Source organism: Nansenia antarctica (assembly GCF_963989245.1).
Source record: "Nansenia antarctica genome assembly, chromosome: 9".
Taxonomy (NCBI): domain Eukaryota; kingdom Metazoa; phylum Chordata; class Actinopteri; order Argentiniformes; family Microstomatidae; genus Nansenia; species Nansenia antarctica.
The window spans coordinates 41,106,925-41,129,424 of record NC_137679.1 but is presented as its reverse complement, the minus strand read 5'-3'; the positions used below and the strand labels follow the sequence as shown (position 1 = coordinate 41,129,424).

At 50.0% G+C, this 22,500-nt stretch overlaps 1 protein-coding gene across 1 annotated transcript in view; it reads right to left on the bottom strand.

Moving 5' to 3' along the window:
- LOC308165643 (uncharacterized protein) overlaps positions 1-22,500 on the bottom strand; it is a 102,207-nt gene that overhangs the window by 37,173 nt on the left and 42,534 nt on the right. Inside the window, exon 5 of the mRNA XM_080539793.1 lies at positions 4,957-5,119. Within this exon, the coding sequence (XP_080395919.1) occupies positions 4,957-5,119 (163 nt within the window). The remainder of the gene's footprint in view (positions 1-4,956; positions 5,120-22,500) is intronic.

Here is a 22,500-nt window from a genome sequence, read left to right as displayed (position 1 = left end):
CAAGCATTCTGATAGGCTGACGGCATAGGCAATAATGCACAGTGAATCAGCGGTGTTAGGAGAGTAGAGTTAGGCAGATATCTACATTTGGCCAAAATATGACTTAGGCAATTATGCTATGAGGCTAACGATATTGAACTTGTCCTTTCACTTCGAGAAGAGACACATTATTATAGCGCTTGACCTGACTGGATCTGAGCGTCAGATTAGGGATTCAAGCAGCGACGTCGTGAACTCCTGAGGAGATAGAAGTACCGAGCTATTTTCCCCCAAGGCGACAAGTGACTTTGGTTCACTAACAGAACTAAACCGTTAGCTCTCCCCTGACAGGCCTCTGACAGGGTAGCGCTAGCCGCTAGCTTTACCTTCAAACACTGAGGCTTTGCTTTGATATTCTAATTAATGCTGCCTAATTGCCCCCAACCCCCCCGATTTCAATCTCTGTATTGGCAGGCTCAGGGGAGTGTGTGGGTGGGGGGGGGGGGGGAGAGGGAGGGGGAGAGTCAGCAGAGGTGGTCTGATGAATTAAGACAGGGTAGGGATAATGGGGAGAAAGAGGGAGGGGGAGGCCAAGTGTGTGGGAGGGGGAGGCCAAGGGGGAGATGAGGGGGGAGGCCGAGGGGGAGACGGGAGGGGGAGAATCACCAGAGGTGATTAATGCGTCATTGCCTCATGTTGTAACACAGTGTAATGCGGATGAGGATGCAGCTGATAGTCACAGTGTGATATTACATGGACCATTAGAGTGGTATCACACAGATCCTCTATGATGCAGGTGGATGGATGGATGGATGGATGGATGGATGGACGGATGGATGGGTGGATGGATGATGGATGGATGGACGGACGGACGGACGGATGGATAGACGGATGGATGGATGCTGGATGGATAGACAGATGAACAGATGGATGATGGATGAATAGACGGATGGATGAGTGAATGGACGGACGGACGGACAGACGGATAGATGGATGGACTGACGGATGGATGGATGGATGGATGGTTGGATGGACGGACAGACGGACGGACGGACGGACGGAAGGATGGATGGATGGTTGGATGGACGGACAGATGGACGGACGGACAGAAGGATGGATGGATGGTCAGTCGAACAGATGGATGAATGGATGGATGGACGTGCGGACAGAGGGCGATGGATGGATGGATGGATATATGGACGGACGGACGGACGGACGGACAAATGGATGGATGGATGGATGGACGGTGGGTCGAACAGATGGACGGACGGACGGACGGACGAACGGACGGATGGATGGACGGACAGACGGCGTAGTCGCCCCCACTGCAATCCCTCAAACCTCTCAACCCCGTTGCTGTGCAATTACAAGGCGTTCCTGTACCAATGCGGACTGATGGTCCATCACAATACTGTGGGTGTTTTGTCTGACTGAAGCTCATTATCCGCTGGCCTGTAATGAAGAAGCGGGGTAATCAGATCATGTGATCTGCGCCTCCTGAGACCACACTATTAATTAATAAGAGCATCTCGCTAACAGGAGGCCTCCTCCATTTCCTCTTACTCTGCTTCCTACACAGGAAATCGATTTGTGTCTCTCCGATGCTGCCGATGTGTCTACGGGAGGGAGGACGCCTTTCTACTGTCCAACCCACAGCCTGGAGGGAGCAGTCGCTGTGTCTGCTGCTAAACGACACAAGAGCAGGTGACACCTTCCAAGGGTTGGATCACGTTTCCTGTCCTCTCTCTCCCCCGCTTCCTGGGTGTGAACGTGTCAGAGTTGCAGACAGCGGCAGCTTTTGTATATTAGTGTTGATAGACTATATCTGATATCGTATCGAGAAGAGAAGAGACTTCGGTACAACGAGCTCCTGATCCGATCCTAGTCAGAGAGAAAAGGGCAGGCGTACGGTAATTCAATTACAGGAGAAATAATCCTTTGATCGTGGTCTGATTTGCGATCGCTGATCTGATTTCCCTGATGTCGCCCTCCAATCTTAACCACGGGGATAAGAAATAAGACATAATCTTAATCTATGCAAATCGTTAATCTATGCTTCTCTTCTCAAACGGTACATTTCGCAATCGCATCTGGAAAGGGGTTCGGGGGATTATGGTAAAAAGAGATTAGACGCGGGACGCTGCTTAGCGTGAGTAGAATAATCGTGAATAAATCGTGCGGCGGTGGGGGGATGGCGGCCATGACGCCCATCTCTCTCTCACGCAGACGTCCTGACATACAGTCGGAGGCCCAGTGGTGACAGGCGGGACAGGGAGGCAGGCCAGAGGGTTGGTGTGTGACAGAGAGGCTGATGACAGGCCGTCAGCGAGGGAGGGAGGGAGACACACACACACACACACACACACTGTCTAGGGTACACACACACACACACACACACTGTCTAGGGTACACACACAGGCTAGGCTACACACCTCACAGACACTGTCTAGGGTACACGCACACGCACACACACACACACACACACGCACACACTGGCTAGGCTACACACCACACGCACACACTGTCTAGGCTACACACCTCACACAGATACACACACACACACACACACACACACACACTGTCTAGGCTACACAGATACACCCACACACACACACACTGTCTAGGCTACACACCTCACACAGATACACACACACACACACACTGTCTAGGGTACACGCACACACACACACTGACTAAGGTACACCACACAAACACACACACACACACTGGCTAGGGTTCACACACACACCTCAGGGAGGAAGGGAGGAAGGGAGGAAGGGAGGAAGGGAGGAAGAGAGGAAGGGAGGGAGGGAGGTGATAGATGTTCGAGCTGCCCAGAGGCTCAGTGGTGAGATATAGACCTGTTCCTGTTGGCAGGACAGACCAGGGGGAGAGCAGAGGCCCACTGGCAGACAGGGGAGGGGAGGGAAGAATTTCACTGTGACACCGCAGCGATTAGATGATCTGAGGCCGACTGAGACCAGGGAAGAGGGGGGAGACGGGGGAGATAGGGTGGAGCTGGAGGGAGACAGGTGAGGGGAGATAGAGGGAGACAGGGGGGAGACAGGTGAGATGGGGGGAGATAGAGGGAGACAGGGGAGATGGAGGGTGACAGGTGAGGTGAGGTGGAGGGAGATAGGTGAGGTGAGGTGGAGGGAGAGAGAGGGAGACAGGGGGGGACAGGTGAGGTGGGGGGAGAGAGAGGGAGATAGAGGGAGAGAGGTAGACAGGGGGGAGAATAGAGGGAGACAGGGGGGAGACAGAGGGAGGACCATGGAAGAGGGGGAGACATGTGAGGTGGGGGGAGAGAGAGGGAGATAGAGGGAGGACCATGGAAGAGGGGGAGACATGTGAGGTGGGGGGAGAGAGAGGGAGATAGAGGGAGAGAGGTAGACAGGTGGGAGAATAGAGGGAGACAGGGGGGAGACAGAGGGAGGACCATGGAAGAGGGGGAGACATGTGAGGTGGGGGGAGAGAGAGGGAGACAGGGGAGATGGAGGGAGACAGGGGAGAGACAGAGGGAGGACCATGGAAGAGGGGGAGGCAGGTGAGGTGGGGGGAGAGAGAGGGAGATAGAGGGAGAGAGGTAGACAGGGGGGAGAATAGAGGGAGACAGGGGGGAGACAGAGGGAGGACCATGGAAGAGAGAGGGAGACAGGGGAGATGGAGGGAAAGAGGTAGACAGGGGGGAGAATAGAGGGAGACAGGGGGGAGACAGAGGGAGGACCATGGAAGAGAGAGGGAGACAGGGGAGATGTAGACAGGGGGGAGACAGAGGGAGGACCATGGAAGAGAGAGGGAGACAGGGGAGATGGAGGGAGACAGATGAGACAGGGGGAGACGGGTGAGGTGAGGTGAGGTGGGGGGGGGGGGGGGAGTCATTACTGTGAGTCGTCAGGGGTCACAGTCCCCCTCCTCCCAGGGGAACAGCCATTACCAGGATTGGTCGGTTCACGTCGCCATGGCAGCCATCATCTTTTATGATCATTATGGGCTGTTATGAGCCATTATCATAATTATGCGATGCTATATTGGGGCAATGATGATGGTCCTTTCCACAGGTTTTGACATTTGTGATGTACTGTGAACATCCAGTCTTCTGGGCTAGCTACTGCCATTATCTTCAATAACAATTATCTATCTCCTGTCATCATGTGCTAACCTAATTGGCATTTCCAACTCCCAACTTTTGGATGATGATGATGATTATCTTTCGAAAAGGTCTTTCCCCCTTCGGCCAAAAGTACTTTGTACTAACTGGCCTATTTAAGTCACTGTGAGACAGTACTGCTGCTACTACCCAAGCCTGCTGCTGTTCACAGCAGAAAAAACAAAGCTTTGTTGTCATCAAAGTGCTAGCTACTGTGTGTGTGACCTGGGGATGGATTTGTAACCTAGTTGCGATGGTAAACTGACTCCCTCGAGTTCAAATGTAGCTTTAGCACGACTTCTTGTTTGCACATAGCATATTTATATATTACATACTAGATATGTATACTACACTCCATATGTATACACTTGTCTCTAATTCTACGTTCGTTATTTATTATGCTACATACCTCGAGGCCTATTTCCCATGTTCTGTGCATATCATACTGTATGTCATAACTGTACATATCATATTGATATTAATGGCATGTATTATTCACTTTTATATTAACATATTTTACCTCACTGTATATACTGTAACACCATACAATGTCTACATTATCATTGTCATTGCACAGAGTACAAGTACTGAGAAAGCGAAATGTAGTTTGGCATCTAACCAGATAGTGGAAAAAAACGTCAAGTTGAATCTAATCTTAATCTAATCTAATCCTCCCACCTACCCGTGCTGTGAATTGCTAGGGGTTGTGCAGAAAATGTGCATATTCCAAACAGCTGATTGACGATAGATCAGCCAATAAAACCTTTGTTTGTCAGTTTGTTTGGTTGGTTGGTTGTTTTGGTTGGTTGGTTGCCAAGACGACTTACGTTTGGCGACCCTCAGGACCTTCCTCTTCACCCCTCCGTCTCCCGACCCCCCGCAGCCGTCCTCGTCGTCGCAGTCCCCGCTGTACCGGCCCTCGCCGTCGCCACTTCCTGTCTCTATCTGGTCCAGCGTGCCGTACTTGGGGATGGACTTCCCCTGCAGCAGCTGGAGAGGAGAAACACAGAAACCAAAAACGGTCCCAACGTCACGAAACGAATGGATTCAATCAACACTGCGACGCAACACATCCGAATGCGGTCGGGACGTGAGCTGCTCTTGATTAAGTTCGCCGCCTTTGACGTCGGAAAACAAAAGTTAAAGTATGTCAAGATGAGCCGAGCGCACTTGAAATGCTTTCAAGTCTGTGACCCGAGGTCTGCTTCCCACATCAGAGAAGAATAAAACAAAAACACCAGAGAAAATAAAACAAAAACACTTCAACTTTAAATCAATTAATGCCGCTGCGTTACAGTTCTGCTGTACACTTCCATCCGGAAGAAGAAGGTTCCGGTCTATCAAAACCAAACAGAAGAACAGTTTCTTCCCCATGACAGTGGGCCTCACAAACCCCTGACTCTCACTGAGACTTCTACTATACCCCCCCCCCCCCCCCCCCTCCCTCCCCCCCCCCCCCCCACACACACACACACAAACTAGGCTTGTCCTGAGTGAGTCATAGTAGTAATAATAATAAGAGGAGAGGAAGAGGAAGAGGGGAGGAAGAGGAGAGGAAGAGGAGAGGAAGAGGAGAGGAAGAGGAGAGGAAGAGGAGAGGAAGAGGAGAGGAAGAGGGGAGGAAGAGGAGAGGAAGAGGGGAGGAAGAGGAAGAGGAAGAGGAGAGGAAGAGGGGAGGAAGAGGAAGAGGAGAGGAAGAGGAGAGGAAGAGGAGAGGAGAGGAAGAGGAAGAGGAAGAGGAGAGGAAGAGAAGAGGAGAGGAAGAGGGGAGGAAGAGGAGAGGAAGAGGGGAGGAAGAGGAAGAGGAGAGGAAGAGGAAGAGGAGAGGAAGAGGAGAGGAAGGGTGGAGGAAGAGGAGAGGAAGAGGAAGAGGAAGAGGAGAGGAAGAGGAGAGGAAGAGGAGAGGAAGAGGAAGAGGAGAGGAAGAGGGGAGGAAGAGGAGAGGAAGAGGAAGAGGAGAGGAAGAAGGGAGGAAGAGGAAGAGGAGAGGAAGAGGAGAGGAAGAGGAAGAGGGGAGGAAGAGGAGAGGAAGAGGAGAGGGGAAGAAGAGGAGAGGAAGAGGAAGAGAAAGATGAGAGGAAGAGGAGAGGAAGAGGGGAGGAAGAGGAAGAGGAAGAGGAGAGGAAGAGGAGAGGAAGAGGGGAGGAAGAGGAAGGAAGAGGGGAGGAAGAGGAGAGGAAGAGGAGAGGAAGAGGGGAGGAAGAGGAAGAGGAGAGGAAGAGGGGAGGAAGAGGAAGAGGAAGAGGAGAGGAAGAGGAAGAGGAGAGGAAGAGGAAGAGGAAGAGGAAGAGGAAGAGGAAGAGGAAGAGGAGAGGAAGAGGAAGATGGGAGGAAGAGGAGAGGAAGAGGAGAGGAAGAGGAAGAGGAGAGGAAGAGGGGAGAAAGAGGAGAGGAAGAGGAAGAGAATAATAATATATTCTTTTGAGCTTTTATCCGAAGCGAACTTACAACACTGAGTTACATACAGTACATGTTTCAGTATATACGGTCCCAGCGGGGAATCAAACCCACAATCAAAGCATTGTTAGCGCCGTTAGCTCCACCAACACTGAGCCACACGGAAAGTGATGGAAGCTCGTCTCAACCTCTCTATGGGACCCCAGGGACGCCCGGCAGCCATCTTCCTCTGGCTGATGTATCTATTCCTATGCAGTAAGAACCCCTTAATCAAACCCGCGGTGAACTTTGTCCCTCTCTGGGGGGAGAAGGCTCCTTAATTGGCTCATTTAAATGCATGGCCAAGCCAGTCAGACCTGGGGTTGATCAGACAGGTGGGTACTATGGCAGCTGGACTCGGGGAGGGGGTTACGGGGGGGGGGGGCTGCAGTCTATCCGTCTATGCTAATCAGTTACTGTGGTGGTTCAATATGGAGGGATTAAGTGACGGGGCTAATGCAGAAGCCACGCCACGGGGGATGGGAGCAGGGGGGGGGGGGGGGGGGGGGTGACAAATAGATCTGGCAGTCAGGGTGCTTGGGGGGGGGCTGGGGAGGGAGGTCGATCATTCTCAGCAGTGACAGGTAAATGGGGAAGGTGCATAGTATGTGTGGACACAATTCTGCCGCTCTCTCTGGGGCTGTTTTTTCAAGGTTTGGGCGAGGCCGTAGGCAGGGTTGCCAGGTGGGGCGTATTCCCGCCGAATGGGCTACTTTCGATCACACTGGGCTGGATAAATAACATTTAGGCGGTATCAAAAATGTCAGTACCTGAAAGTGACAAAATTCTTGAAATTAAAACACACACCTAGCAGGTTGGCTGGTGGATTTAGCGGTTTTTAAACGGTGGTTAGGCTGGACATTGTCAATCCCATCTGGCAATCCTGTGTGGGCCTTTTTCTCCTCAAGACTTCAATCCAAACTGTCGTTTAGCTAACTCCGTCTGTCATGACGAGGTCCCTCAGTTCCTAGTGAAGGGAGTTTGTAATGCCACAGCGTACAATGAGATTCTAGAGAATTCTATGCTTCCAACTTCGTGGCAACAGTTTGGGGAAGGCCCTTTCCTGTTTCAGCATCACAATGCCCCCCCCCCTGCCCCATGCACAAAGCGAGGTCCATAATGACATGGTTTGCTGAGTTTGGTGTGTAGACGACCTTGACTGGCCTGCACACAGAGCTCTGACCTCAACCCCATCCAACACCTTTGGGATGACCTGGAACCTGCCAGGTCTTCTCGCCCAACATCAGTGCCCGACCTCAGTAACGCTCTCGTGGCTGAATGAGAGCACACCGACCATGTTACGAAATCTAGTGGAAAGCCTTTCCAGAAGAGTGGAGGCTGTTATAGCAGCATAGGAGGGGGACCAAGTCCATATTAATGCCCGTGGTTTTTGGAATGAAATGTTCAACAAACACATATATGGGTGGTGAGTGGTGATGTTCGGGTGTCGACAGACTTTTGGCCATGAAGCGTATGAAACAGTTAGCAGGCTTAGTTGTGTGAGGATGGAGGACTTTGTGATAAGTGTGATTGAGCGTGTTTTGATCGTGTAGTTAGCATACAGCGTTATGCCAGAAGGATGCTTGACAGTAACTGTGAACAGCTGTGGCGTTCAATGTGGCTTCTGTGCTAATCAACCGCTAAACTGTGTATGATTTGTGCCCACATGTTACTATTTCTATATATATATATGTGTGTGTGTGTGTGTGTGTGTGTGTGCGTGTGCGTGTGTTACATTTACATGCCATGTTTGACATTCAGCAGACGCCTTTATCCAATGCAATTTACAACAAATACATTAGTCTAAGTAAGTGAAATATCTACAACTTCTTCTTCCTTCTTCTAGTATTGTGACCGCCAACGGACCCTGGTCCTAGCATAGATTGCTTTTTCTTGCGACGATGACTGATGGATATTATCATATAGATGATTCACTTACTTAGACAAATGTATTTTGTTGTGAGTCGCTTTGGATAAAGGCGTCTGCTAAATGCCCAAACATTTAAATGTAGTGTGTGTGTGTGTGCATGCATTTGTTCATTCATGGTTGCGTTCTTGCCTGTGTGTGTGTGTGTGTGTGTGTGTGTGTGTGTGTGTGTGTGTGTGTGTGTGTGTGTGAGTGAGTGAGTCTGACAGAGTGTGTTTGAGTGTGTATGTGTGTGTGTGTGTGTGTGTGTGTGTGTGTGTGTGTGTGTGAGTGAGTCTGAGAGAGTGTGTGTATGTATGTGTGTGTGTGCGCAAAGTGTGTGTGTGTGTGTGTGTGTGTGTGTGTGTGTGTGTGTGTGTGTGTGTGATGTTCTGAAACACAGTAACCACCGACAGTAAAACCTTGAGAGATAACAGAAGACAGAGCTGAGCAGCACCCTCGAGCCCCCCCGCTGCAGTGATTATGTTAATGTCTAACTTTAATTTATCTTAGAACAGCTGTAATCTTCCACTAGCAGAAGTAGTAGATACAGGGCCGGTTTCACAGACAAGCCTTAAGCCTAATCCTAGACAACAACAAAAAACACATCTTCAATGGAGATTTTACAGGTTTTTACATCTTCAATGGAGATTTTTACATTGAAAGTATGATTTAGTTCAGGGCTTGGGCTTAAGCCTTGTCTGTGAAACCGGCCCTTACTGTATAATAGACCAGATGGGAGAGGTGAAATTAATGTCCTTTCTTGGTTTGCTTATCCTCATGGAGTCATAAACGTGAGTAAAAAGAGGATGTGTCAGCTAGAGTTGAACTTCGTTGCTTTCGGTGCTTTGGGAGACGGCTTTGAAGAGAGTCAAAGAGAGAGAGATAAGAAAGCTGGAACTGGATAAGCACGTACTGCAGATCTGGCATTAATAAGGAGATGAAGCATGAATGCGCATACAGTATATTACTGGATGTTGAAATGCTAGATCAAAACTCAAGCCATGACTGAGTGTAATAATTCCTACAGCAGAGTCCAACACAACTACCGTACTCTCCAAACATCACCTCAGCCAGCGAGTGTCCTTATTAAGAACAGGTGAAAATGTCAAAAACCACTAGATATATAATCTCTCCGAAGACGCGATAAGACTCGACGCTGGATAATCTTCCCACACTAACGGTACATTTGACAAGAGCCTCGAAAAAGAAAAATACACCAATATTTTTCCTGGCAGTTGCCTAACTCAATCAGCCCCGAGGAGACTACATAGTTGATCTCTCTTCAGAGAAACCCAGAATACCATCGCCCTCTGAGGACCTCAGCTGGAGAGCAGGAGGAGAGGCGAGGAGAGGCGATATCCTGCCCCCCGATCTTCATTATCGCAGACATGCCGGAGTTCAACTGCCACCTGATTTTGATTTATAATTGCGTGTAATGGGCCGAGGGACAACAGTTCTGTTTCTCACAGCGAGCGCTTTCTCACAGACACAGAAAACATGTGTGTGAGCGAGCGGTGCTGTGTTGGTTGGAAATACCTCCTAACTAGCTTCACACACACCGAGAGACACACAGCTGAACAAACAGGAACGAGACTCCGACGCAGTAAACCTGCTGTTTTTGTCTTCGCTTAACCGTGAGCATAGCGCATAACATTTTTCTTTCGCACATAAACAATAGGTGAAAGGTTCTGATGACATGCTAATCGTGTAGCATTTCCTTCTGGCTTCCCCCCCCCCCCTCCCTCCCCATTTAAATAAATCAGCCAGCCTGCCTGCCTGAAAAGATCAAAATGATTTAATATTTCACATAAAACACAGCCCATCGGTCGTTAATCAAACTCAGCCGGGCCCTACGGCGATTCCGCACGCCGATAACGAGCAGGTTTGTATTTAAACTGAGGAGGCAACACACACAGCTCCCTGTGATCAAAGACTGTCAATCAGCTTACTCACCTTTTCTCTTTCACCCATCAGGAGGAGGGGGGGGGAGGGAGGGGAGAGGAGGGGGGGGGAGGGAGGGGAGGGGAGGGGGACGGACGACGGGCATAATGGGTTTCTGTTTGATCGTATCGAGCATCTGGACCGCTCTATCAAACGCCTCCGAAAGCGTTGGGAGACGGTTGATTTATGGAGCCTCCGCCCCTCCCTAACAGCAGCCATTAGCCGGTGTTGTGTAAATTGAATAGGCTCTCTTTCGTCGTCTCAACGCAGACGGGTCTTATATAGGCGCACTGCTGCAGCTGCTGCTGGGAGATGTTCTACACATGCTGTGCTGCTGCTGCCTCTGATTGAGATTTACTCACTGTTGAGGGAAAGGAAGCTTCCCTAATAGGGCTAGGGGGGGTTGAGACAGAGCGGGATAGGACGTGGGCGATGGAATTCAATCATTGTAGGTAGTTAGCCGGTTTTTCCAACACGGCATTCTCAGAGGGCGCGTTTGATTCGGACAGCGGCGTGTCCTGGGTGGGTGGGTGGACACTAGTTTTGATTTGTGTTTTGATGATGATACTCAATCGATGAGAATGTGGCTCGCCTCTTTTACACCAGGGGAGGCTGATGGATGGAGGTAGGAGTCTGGAGATCATTTGGAATGCATGGCGGCTGTGTGATGCGGGGGCGGCTGTGGCTCAGGAGGTAGAGCCGGCGCCTAATGAGCGCAAGGTCGGCAGATCGGCGGTTCGAACACGAATCGAATCGGTCGGCCACATGTCGAGGTGTCCTTGGGCAAAACACACCGAACCCCAAATTGCTCCCAATGAGCGGGCCGGCCGGCGCCTTGCATTGTAGCTTGCCTACCTTAGCCATCGGTGTGTGAATGTGTGTGTGAATGGGTGAATGGGAGGCCGTTGTAAAGCGCTTTGGAATAAGCCGCTATATAAGTCAGTCCGTTTACCATTTATACTCAATCGATGAGAATGTGGCTCACCTCTCACCTCAGGCTGGGGGAGGTAGAAGTCTGGAGACTTCTGGCGACTCAATTGTAATGCCTGGAACAGAATGAGAAAATACCAATCCTCTATTCAGTGCCACGCATAGCAATGAATACGTCCTGCTCTGATTTCTACCTCCCCCAGCCTCCCCCGTGTTGCACATGCAGACCCCACGAGGATCGTGTGCTACGGAACGTCCACAAAGTTCTTGGACGATAGATTAAATTCCTTGGATATTTGTATAATAAGGCTCTAAGTGGACACAGCCATGAGAAAATAGATCCTAATCTTAAAAAAGGATATTGGAGATTTCGCTTTTAACACAAACATTCATTCACAGAAAAGCAATGTCCTTTAAACAAGAAGAAAAAAGCACGAAAATAAACACCAGATTGGGATCTTTTAAGTGGCTCTCTTCAGTCCTGCTGGAATGAAGTCATCTAACATCATCTCTGGCCTGACAAACACACACCCACACACACACACACACACACACTCTCTCTGGCTAGGGTCTTTATGTGGTTTCGGAATATTGCGAACGTCAGGATGATCCATGACCCCATTAAGCGAATACAATATAAGCGCCAGACAGGCGAGAGTGCTGGTCAAGCAAACTCGAGCGAAATGTAGAGAATGTGATTCCAAAGGGTGAAAGAGTACAGCTTGTTTTTCTTCTCCCTTCTACGTGTCGGTTACAACGTTGTTATTTTCCAACTGGTAGCTTCGCCGAGGGGCGGTGAAACACGCAACAGATGGCGACGGACTCAACAACCGGCCGTATCAACAGAGGTTAAATCACTTCCATATCAAACCCCCGAAGAGGTGTAAGAGACAGGATGTTGGTCCGCAGAGACAGGATGTGGAAGGTCTGATAGATACAGGAAGACACAGAGGTGGTCCGGCTCCCCGTTAACCCCCCTCCCCTGACCCCCCCCAGAGTCCAGAGTGCTCCCTGCTTTGTCATAACCAGAACCAGTCCTCCCATGATCCTCTCTGCTGCTTATCTGGGTTTCCTCTTCCTCAGGGTTCTGTGCTGCGCTGCGGTGCAGGGAGGAGGGGAGGGGAGGGGAGGGGAGAGGAGAGGAGAGGAGAGGAGAGGAGAGGAGAGGAGAGGAGAGGAGAGGAGGTGTGAGAAAGGGAGAGAGGAGAGGAGAGAGAGGAAAGGAGAAGAGAGGGCAGGGGACAGGTGAGGTGAGGGGAGAGGAGAGAAGGGGAGAGAAGAGAGGAGAGAAGGGGAGAGAAGAGAGGAGAGGAGAGGAGATGAGGGAAGGGGAGGGGAGGCCAGGGGAGGGGAGAGGAGAGGTCAGGGGAGAGGAAAGGAGGTGAGAGGAGAGGAGGGCAGGAGAGAAGGCAGGGGAGGGGAGGGGAGAGGAGAGATGAAGACAGGAGAGGTGAGGACAGGAGAAGAGAGTGATTAGAGGAAGAACCAGACAGAGCTTAGGGGAGACAACACCAGGAGACCAGGCTTGACCTCTAACACTTCAACTATGTGGGTATGGAAGTCATGTTGGCTTGGAGGGGGGTGGAGGGGGTGGGAAGGCAGCAACTCAACAGCTAATGAAAATGATTGCTGCATGGAGGAAGAGAGCACGGTTCCTGGGTGTCTGCTTCTGGCCTTTTGACCTCGGGTGGAGGTGGAGCGGTGGAGTTATTAAACACACACACACACACACAGACACACAGACACACACACACACAGCCTCTAACCCTCTTATTAGTGGCACAGTCAGAGCAGAGCATCCTGACCTGTCATTCACAAGGGATCTGATTGGATAGGGAAAGGGATAAAAAAAAAGGGAATTAAAAACACATTGCGTTTTTTTTCAGAAACCTGTGACTCGTTATCGGGCGAGCTATAAATAAAGCATCTGACCACAACACGCCTTTCAAAACTGACAGACCAATGTCACGCTAGAGTAGGTTGTGATTATTCACACATAGCATTCGCCCTCGTTCACCCTCGTCCCCCTGTGCCGTGTCACCCCCCCCAGACCACCCCCCCCCCCCTCCCCGTAGGAGGCCCGGAGGGTTTTAGATTAGACGATTTGTCTTGGTTTGAACCGGACGGAGCGATGGGAGAACGCGCTCGCAATCTGATTGGATGTAAACATCCCAAGAACCCTCCCTCCCAATGTATTTATATAGCCTATATATAATACCATATGTAATACCATCCACTTGACCTGTCACAATTCTCTCTCCCTCTCTCCCAGGCAGTAGATAACAGTCAAACTCCAGCCAACATGTTTTAAAGGTCAAAGGTGACACCAAATCTCCTGACTCCCAGCAGATATGTTATGGTACATGTGGGAATACGGTACATGTGGGAAAACTAGGGTTAGGGTTAGGTGCTAGGGTGCTAGGGTTAAGGTTAGGGTTACTAGTAGGGTTTTCCCACATGTACCGTATTCCCACATGTACCGTAACATATACATATATATATGCCTATTTAGCTGCCGCTTTTATCCAAAGCGACTTACATTGCAGTGCGTGCATACATTTTTCAGTATCTATGGTCCCCAGCGGGAATCGACCCCACAACCTAAGGGTTGTTAGCGCCATGCTCTACCAGCTGAGCCACAGAGGACCGGGAGACGACACGCTTGCGGAACGGTGGCTTGTTGTTGTGGATATCCGCGTCGTCCTTTCAAATCCGGTAGGACTATTTTGCACCGAGTAGTTGCCTACGGTAACAAGAAACACTGAAGGGAAAATGGAAAAGAAAAACCTTGAAGAAGAAAAAAAAACTGTGCCAAAATGTGTCCGCCACGGTCTAAAGGCCTATCTCCCAGAAAAGACATAAGTCATAATCATATTACGCTCCCCCATCAGTCTGTCTCGAGGCGTGACACTCCGTGTGTCATTAAACAATATGGGATTAAATCCAAAATGGCAACCGACCATGCCGGTGATCGACAAGCACTTCGCCTCACACACTCAAAACCAGGGGCTTACGGTTTCTCAAACAACACGGGCCAACATCTTGAAGGCGTTAAGAAGAGACAGAAACAAACCCGGAGCGGATGGCGGATCCGACCGAACCGGGTTGTTCTGAATGTGAAAGAAAGTGTGACATCCTGCCGAATGCGTGGCGTTCGCTGTGAACGTGGGCTGTTTCCTGCGTCAAACTAATGCGAGGGAATGTATATATATATACATCTGTAAATCAAGCTTAATTATGCCGCTGTATTTATGCCACGGAGACATTTCTGTGACACACGACTCTTCATTAAGGATGTGCCATATGGCTATAAACTGTCACTTATCTCCTGTTCGCAGGCTTGGCGCGGAACAAAAGCGTTATATAAATCACCTCTTAATGTGTAGCTTAATGTTTTTTTTTTCTTTTCTGTTTTTTTTTGCAAGGCTGACTCAATATTTGCAGAGGCTGTGTTTATTTTAATGTGACGCTGTAAAAAAATATTAAAAAGGTGACAGTTAATCCGGAATGGCTTGATCTCTTTTTTAGCCTCCTTTTAGGATGCGTTCCCTTTGGAGATAATGGCAGAACACCGACACTGCGTCAGAACCGAGCCAAAGTTCGCTTTGAACTTTTTCCTTTTGATCATTTAATCTCATCTCTTTCAAGACTCGCTTGTTATCAAAGGACTGGGTACTAAATAAAAAGGAATCACATAGGAAAGGTTTCCTCAGACCTTACTTAACTGTATCATTTCATACCATCTTTATACTTTCTGAGAATGCCACCAGAATGGCACGATAAAAAGAAGCGATTATTTATTTTTTACACAATTTCAAAGAGATACAAAGTCCACGAATACAAAACAATTACTGACAGCCCGAGTCCACAATGTCCACAAAAGTAATGAGCCTGACGCACAGAAAGGAAAAATCATCTTCAATCACTGCAAGTCAACTTGGATTCGCTTGAATTCACACAGAGAGAAGAGAGCCTCTTTTCGGTTCCAAAATGACCAGCGAATCACCAGCCGGCCGCTGCTGTGTTTCACATGCTCTGTCTCTCACGTCTGATGGTTTTTGTGAGAGTTTCGTGGCCACTTTCGCTGTTCTCACACATAGTCATCAGACGACTGGGGAACATTCATCACCAGCGTGTTTGGAAGCTGAAGTCTGAGCATTTCTTTTCCACCCCCCCGGCTAAATGAGTCTGTCAAGTGTCTGGCTCGCCTTCGCCCTCTGTAAACACAGCCTCTCTCTGTTTACTCAGCCCTGAGAAACATGGAATCTCACGTTCACTGATGAACTAAACACAAGGCCCCAACAAAATAGCGCGCACTGTACCGGAGGTCTGGAAGGCCTATTCCCCCCCCCTTCCCTTCCCCTCGCCCCCCCCGCCTTTCACAAAACTGAACCGAACCGAGCTGTACTGAGCCACACTGGGCTAGTCTGTTTATTTTAATGCTATATGTATATATGTGAAGCACTTTGAATTGCCCCTGTTGTATGAAATGTGCTATACTAATAAACTTGCCTTGCCTTGCCTAGTCTGCTTACACCTCCACAGGTTGGTTGGTTAGTTAGTTAGTTTCTGTAAGCGTGCTGGAGACAGCACAATGTTGAAAGAGAATATTCTAAGCAGCGCAATATGTTTTGGGTTGGCACAGTAACGCGGTCGAGCCTTCCTTCCCCCTATGAGAACAAGCCGCCTTCCTGCATCGAGACTTCTTGCACATCTGCCATCTTCACTTGGGGCGGAGTAGTGGCACAGTCGTCGGAACTCTGGGCAGAGTTCCAGGAAGTGGGTGTGGGATCCGCAAGTGCCCCCAAACCCGAGGCTAGCGCATTACCGTAGCGACAGGTAGTGACAGGCTGTTAACTGAAGCCTTCATCGGAAACATAACCCATGGGCATAGACAGATCAGACGATCGTCTGAATCAGATAGATTGTATAGAGATGACACAGCTGTCTAAGTCTAACCCACCCCCCCCCCCCCCCCACCGGCTTGAAAGAGGAACGTTGTCCTTTCCACGAACTCAATTACCATCTGCAGTAGGAGGGGGAGCTGAGAGGCTTTAGGAATTTGGGATGGGCTTTTGGATTCCGCGTTGATCTAGAGGGCCCGTACTGTATCGTTCTGTTGGGTTCGGGGGGTTTTCTCTCGCTCTGTGATTATGTAAAGTCACTGCATAATTAAGCTAAATGCGTCGGTTCCCCCCGTTTGAAAAGGCACATTTGTTTAATGATGCATGATGTCAAACGTCAAACGTGTTGCCATGGATTTTAAAACATAGAAGCTAAAGGCAGAGAGATCAGGAAAAAAACTTGGTGTTCCGGTAGCTTCTTTGTTCAATTCTAATCATACTTTGTCCAACCACCGGCGCTGTGCTAGTGCTGTATTAGACTAGTTACCTAGCAGCACGGGTGTTCAACCGAATGTGTTATGCGGATCTGACGGAACAATTAAAGTAATGGAAGTCGAATTACAGATAAGTGTTTGTCAGAGCTGCTGCATATTTCACACCCACTCATCGCCTACCCACCTTCACACCCACACACGCGCACGCACACACACACACACACACACACAGACACAGACACATGCACACACACACACACACACACACACATACACGCACACACACAGACACACACAGACACATACACACACACGAGGACACACACACACACACACACACCTGCATATTTCGTACCAAGTCATCGCCTTCCCACCTTCACACGCGCGCACTCTCACAGACACACACACACACACACCTACACACTCACACACGCACACACACACACACACACACACACACGCACACACACACACACACACACACACGCACACACACACACACACACACACCTATACAGGGGTAGACAGGTGGTAGTGTAACAGTGATGGACTGGCCACAGCTGGCTGAGCCTCCAGCCTGGTTCAGACTCTGCAGCTCTCTGGCTGTGCCTCCTCATCACTGTTCTGTCTCTGGGGAGAGGAAGGTCATGTTGACTGTCTGAGTCACCTCCACCACCATGACACCATCACACCACCACACATCTGACACAGGGAGGATGGAGAGAGAGAGGGAGGGGGGGTGGGAGGAGGGAGGGTGTGGGGGGAGAGAGAGAGGGTGGGGGAGAGAGAAGAGAGAGGTGAAAGAGAGAGAGAAGGACAGATGGGGAGGGAGAGAGAGGTGAGAGAGCGATAAGGAGAGATGGGGAGGGAGAGAGAAGGCGGGGGAGAGAGAAGAGAGAGGGAGGGGGAGAAAGAGAGAGCGGGAGAGAGAGGGGGAGAGAAAGAGAGAAAGGGTGGGGAGAGAGAGAGTGGAAGACAGAGAGTGGAAGACAGAGAGTGAGAGAGAGAGAAAGAGAAAGAGAGCAAGCATTGTCATCATGTGAAGCGCATTGGGTCACATTTTGTGAGAAATGCGCTATACAAATAAAACGTTAATTGAATTGAAAGCAGGAGAGAGACAGGGAGAGAGAGAGCAAGCAAGTGAGAGTGAGAGAGAGAGAAAGAGAGGTGAGAGCTGCCACTGTGAGAGCTCCCGCCGTCGCCGTGGCGACCGCCTGGCCCACTTCCTCTCTGCTGATGAGAGGTTGGGGCCCTGTTGAAGCCGAGGCCTGCCAGTAGTTTGCCCACTTAGTGGCTGGCTTCCTGGCAGGCCTTCCTCCTGTTGATCACTGTCAATATAACAGATTATGAATGACTAGAGCGTCTCTCTGTACCTCATCAACCTGGCTGGCTGGCTGACTCACTCACACTCACACGCTCGCACGTTCTCATCAGCGAGGCTGATGAATTGCCAATTTAGACAGAACAGCTTGATCAGACTCCTCTCTGCCTCTCTCTGTCTGTCTGCCTGTCTCTCTCTCTGCATCTCTGTCTCTCCATCTCTCTCTCTGAATCTCTGTCTCACACTCTCTCCCTCACTTTCTCTCTCTCTGCATCTCTCTCTGTATCTCTCTCTCTCTCTCTCTCTCTTTGCATCTCTGTCTCACACTCTCCCTTTTTCCCTCTCTCTGCATCTCTCTCTCACACACTTTCTCCCTCTTTCTTTCTCTCTCCCTCCCTCCCTCCCCCTCTCTCTCTCTCCATCTCTCTCTCACTCCCTCTCTCTCTCTATCTCTCTCTGCATCTCTGTCTCACACTCTCTCCCTCTTTCTCCCTGCCTTTCTCTCTTTCTACATTTCTATCTCTGCATCTCTCTCTCACACACTCTCCCTCCCTCTTTCCCTCTCTCTCTCGATAGTTCCCTCAGGTTGTTCTTCAATTCGACGCAACACTCAACAACAGCTGCTGCTCTTGTTTTTAAATTGGTTCTGGTTACACGTGCGTGTTTATAACAGGAAATCGAAAAAGATACATTTCGGGTCTGCAGCTGCCTCCTCCACAAGTCCCTACAGTACTACTCTACGAGTGAGCCTGAGCCTCTTAGCGATGCGTGTGAGTCCTAGCGAAAGAGAGAGAGGGAAATCGTGAGAGTACTTGAAACTTGTTGTCTGGTGCTTTTTGGTGCTTTTTCACGACCCTATATAGCGAGGTTCCGAAAGAGAGGCACCTTCATATCCAATAGAAAGGCCCAGACAGGAAAGGAGAGATTACTGTGAAGAGTTGGGCCCTTCTACTCTCCTAGCGATGAGCCTCTCCTGAGTGTGAGTCCTGGCTGGCTTTAGATAAGCCCTCTCTCCCTCTGGAGCTTCAACCCCAGTCTGAAAGAGCTTCACTGCACTTCCACAGTTGCCTCTCACATCCACTGGAGCTCAGGGCTGTCAATTGAATGGGGAAGTGTGTCCAAACCTTTGACTGGTACTGTAGAACGTGGTGTTCTACAGATCAAGGCTTGGAGCAACAACAACCCTCTCTCTTCTCCTCTTTGGGTGTGTTCGTAAATTCGCTCTTATAGCACCCTGCGCACACTGTGTTCAATGTCATAAAGGGACCAAGTAATTTGATCGGACAAGAGGCCATTCCATGAGCGCTGATCAGATTTCCAGAGTGAATATAATATAATATAACATCACAAAACATATAACAAAAAAACAACAATAGCATCAATATACATAAGAGATATATTATATTCTGATGTTATTCTTCTTCGATATATGTTTTTTGTGAAGATTTCTTATATGTGTTGTGTGGTTAATGGTAAATGCACTGCACTTATATAGCGCCTTTATCCAAAGCGCTTTACAACGGCCTCTCCACGCCGTGGACCCCAGGAAGAGTAGACGCTAACGCTTTGCAAACATCAAAAACCTCTCAAATCAAATCTCTCTACATCGGAATAGGCTCTCAGCAGAGGGGGGGGGGGGGGGGGGGCGTGGGAGTTCAACAGGCACAACAAACAAACAGAAGCTGGACGTATTTTCACTGTCAATCCCTTTGAACTAGGAGAAGAGGGGAGGGATGGAGGGTGGAGAGGGGGTGGAGGGGGGGTGGAGGGGGGGTGGGGGTATGAATAATTCACCGACCGAAACTGCAGTCCCACCACCATCACCACCGCCGCACGTTTGGTAAATAATAATGACCGGTAAATAATTCAGCCCACGGTTGCCATGGGGACCGAGGCCATGATTGCAACTGATTTTGATTGAGAGACACGGAGCAGAACCCTGCTTACGGATTCCTGCGCCGCTTTTACCGCCGGGGCATCTGGGAGAAAAGGAGAAGGAGACGGGGCGAAATAATTCATGGAACGTACGGCGCTGATGAGAGCCCTGATGAAACCTGGCGTCTGCACCTTCAGAAGAGACCAGATGGATTTATCTATAGTTGCGCTTGTTTTGTTTTCGGGCTGGCTGTGATCACAGCTTTGAATAGTAAATGACCTTGTGTGTGTGGGGTGTGTGTGTGTGTGCGTGTGTGAGGGTGTGTGGAGAGAGAGGGAGCATTGTGCTGTGTGAACTGGTCCAAAGTATTTCCAAGCATTTGATTAATTATTGAAGCAGAATGATCTACTGCAGAAGTGGTAATTACCTCTCGTAAAAGTCTGTTACTGTAAATTCACCTTGAGAGGTGAAGAACAGAACTCTTTCATTTTTCATTTCTCTCTCTCTCGCGCGCGCTCTCTCTCTCTCTTTCTTTGTCTCTCTCAAATGTAGCATGACTCTCTCTCTCTCTCAAATGTAGCCAGACCTTCTCTCTCTCAAGAGTAGCATGACCCACTCCCTCTCTCTCTCTCTCCCTCTCTCTCTCTCTCTCTCTCGTGCGTGCCCGCACACACTCTCGTCTCTCTCTCTCTCTCTCACTCTCTCTCTCTCTCAAGAGTAGCATGACCCTCTCTCTCTCCCTCTCTCTCGTGCGTGCCCGCACACACTCTCAACAGTCACACACACACACACACGACACAAGTGATGGAGTGTGTACGAGTGTGTGTGTGTGCATGAGTGTGCGGTACGAGTGTGTTGCTGACACCTCACAGATGGTGTGGATTAGTCAAGGGGTGCCAGCGCGGGGTTAACAGAGAGGACCCGCGCCTGCCGCACGGCCTGCTGGGAGTCCTGGGGACAGATGACTGCTAATGGACACGGCCTCCGCAGAGAGGACACGGTAATGACTCTGTTATGGACGCTGTCTGGAACACACGCTAGGCAGGGAGGAGAGGAGAGAGAGAGGCTGTCTGCAACACACGCTAGGCAGGGAGAGGAGAGAGGCTGTCTGCTGCTCAGAGGCACTGTGCTGGGGCCCGGCAGACACACAACCAGAGAGAAGGACTAGTTTACTAGTCTCTCTCTCTTTTTTTTCTCTCTCAGCATCAGCTCTCTCTCTCTCTCTCTCTCTCTCTCTTCATCAGCTCTCTCTCTCTCTCTTTCTCTCTCTCTCCCCCCCCCCCTCTCTCTCTCTATCATCTCTCTCTCTCCCCCCCCCTCTCTATCATCTCTCTCTCCCCCCCCCTCTCTCTCTATCATCTCTCTCTCTCCCTCCCCGCCCCCCCCTCTCCCTCTCTCTCTTTTTTCTCTCTCTCTCTGTATCTCTCTCTCCGCTTCCTCGCTCTATCAACAAGCTTACGATCTTAAGGTTTATTGGAACGTCCATGGAAAAAAAGGACGCCATCACGCCATCAATTCATTCATATCTCACACCCTCCACTGACTCACGCGACAAAAAACGCCAACACCACCAACACCTCAAATGTCAACCATCACTCGGGCCTGGATATCACTATCTCTCTCACTGCAGCAAGCATTGTTATTATACTTCAACATATCTCCTCTCTCTCTCTCTCCCTTCCCGCCGCTCTCTCTCTCTCTCTCCGCTTCCTCGCTCAGGCTTACGATCTTAAGGTTTATTGGAACGTCGACGGAAAAAAAGGACTCACGCCATCAATTCATTCATATCTCACACACCCTCCACTGACTCACGCGACAAAAAACGGCAACACCAACCAAATGTCAAATGATCAAATGTCAACCATCACTCAGGCCTGGAAATCACTCGCTATCTCTCTCACTGCAGCAAGCATTGTTATTATTATACTTCAACATATCTCCTCTCTCTCTCTCTCTCTCTCTCTCCCTCCCTCCCTCCCTGCCCCCTCTCTCTCTCTCTCTCTCTTCATCAGCTCTCTCTCTCTCTCTGTGTCTGTCTTTCTCTCTCTGCTTCAGCTCTCTCTCTTCTCTCTCTCTCTCTCTCTTCTCTCTCAGCATCAGCTCTCTCTCTCTCCCTCCCTCCCTCCCTCCCTCCCTCCCTCTCTCTCTCTCTCTCTCTCTCCGCCTATCAGTCAACCATCACTATCTCTCTCACTGCAGCAGCGAGCATTGTTATTATACCTCAACACATCTCCTCAGGAAGAACGCGTGACGTGACAGGCCCCCGAGAATCCATCGAGCAGGTTAACAAATCGATGTAACCCTCTCTTGATGCGATCTCTACCGTCTGCAGCGATAAGATAGAAGTCCCAGTAGGACAGAGGGAGGGGTGGGGGTGGGGGGTGGCGGGGGCTCTGGCACTGGGGAATCCCTGACAATAAGTCTCTTTGTGTGGCGGTAATCCTAGTTATTACCCAGGTTCTCCTCTCTCGGCGGTGACCTCCTCCACAACAAAAGGCGACGACTCGGCCCCCTAAATGACTGTGATTGGCTCAGGGGTGGGGGGGCGGGGGGTTGAGATGGCGAGGGCTTGAGGCGTGTGGCTGTTACGAGAGGGTCTCTTCAGGTGGTACCGCAAAGC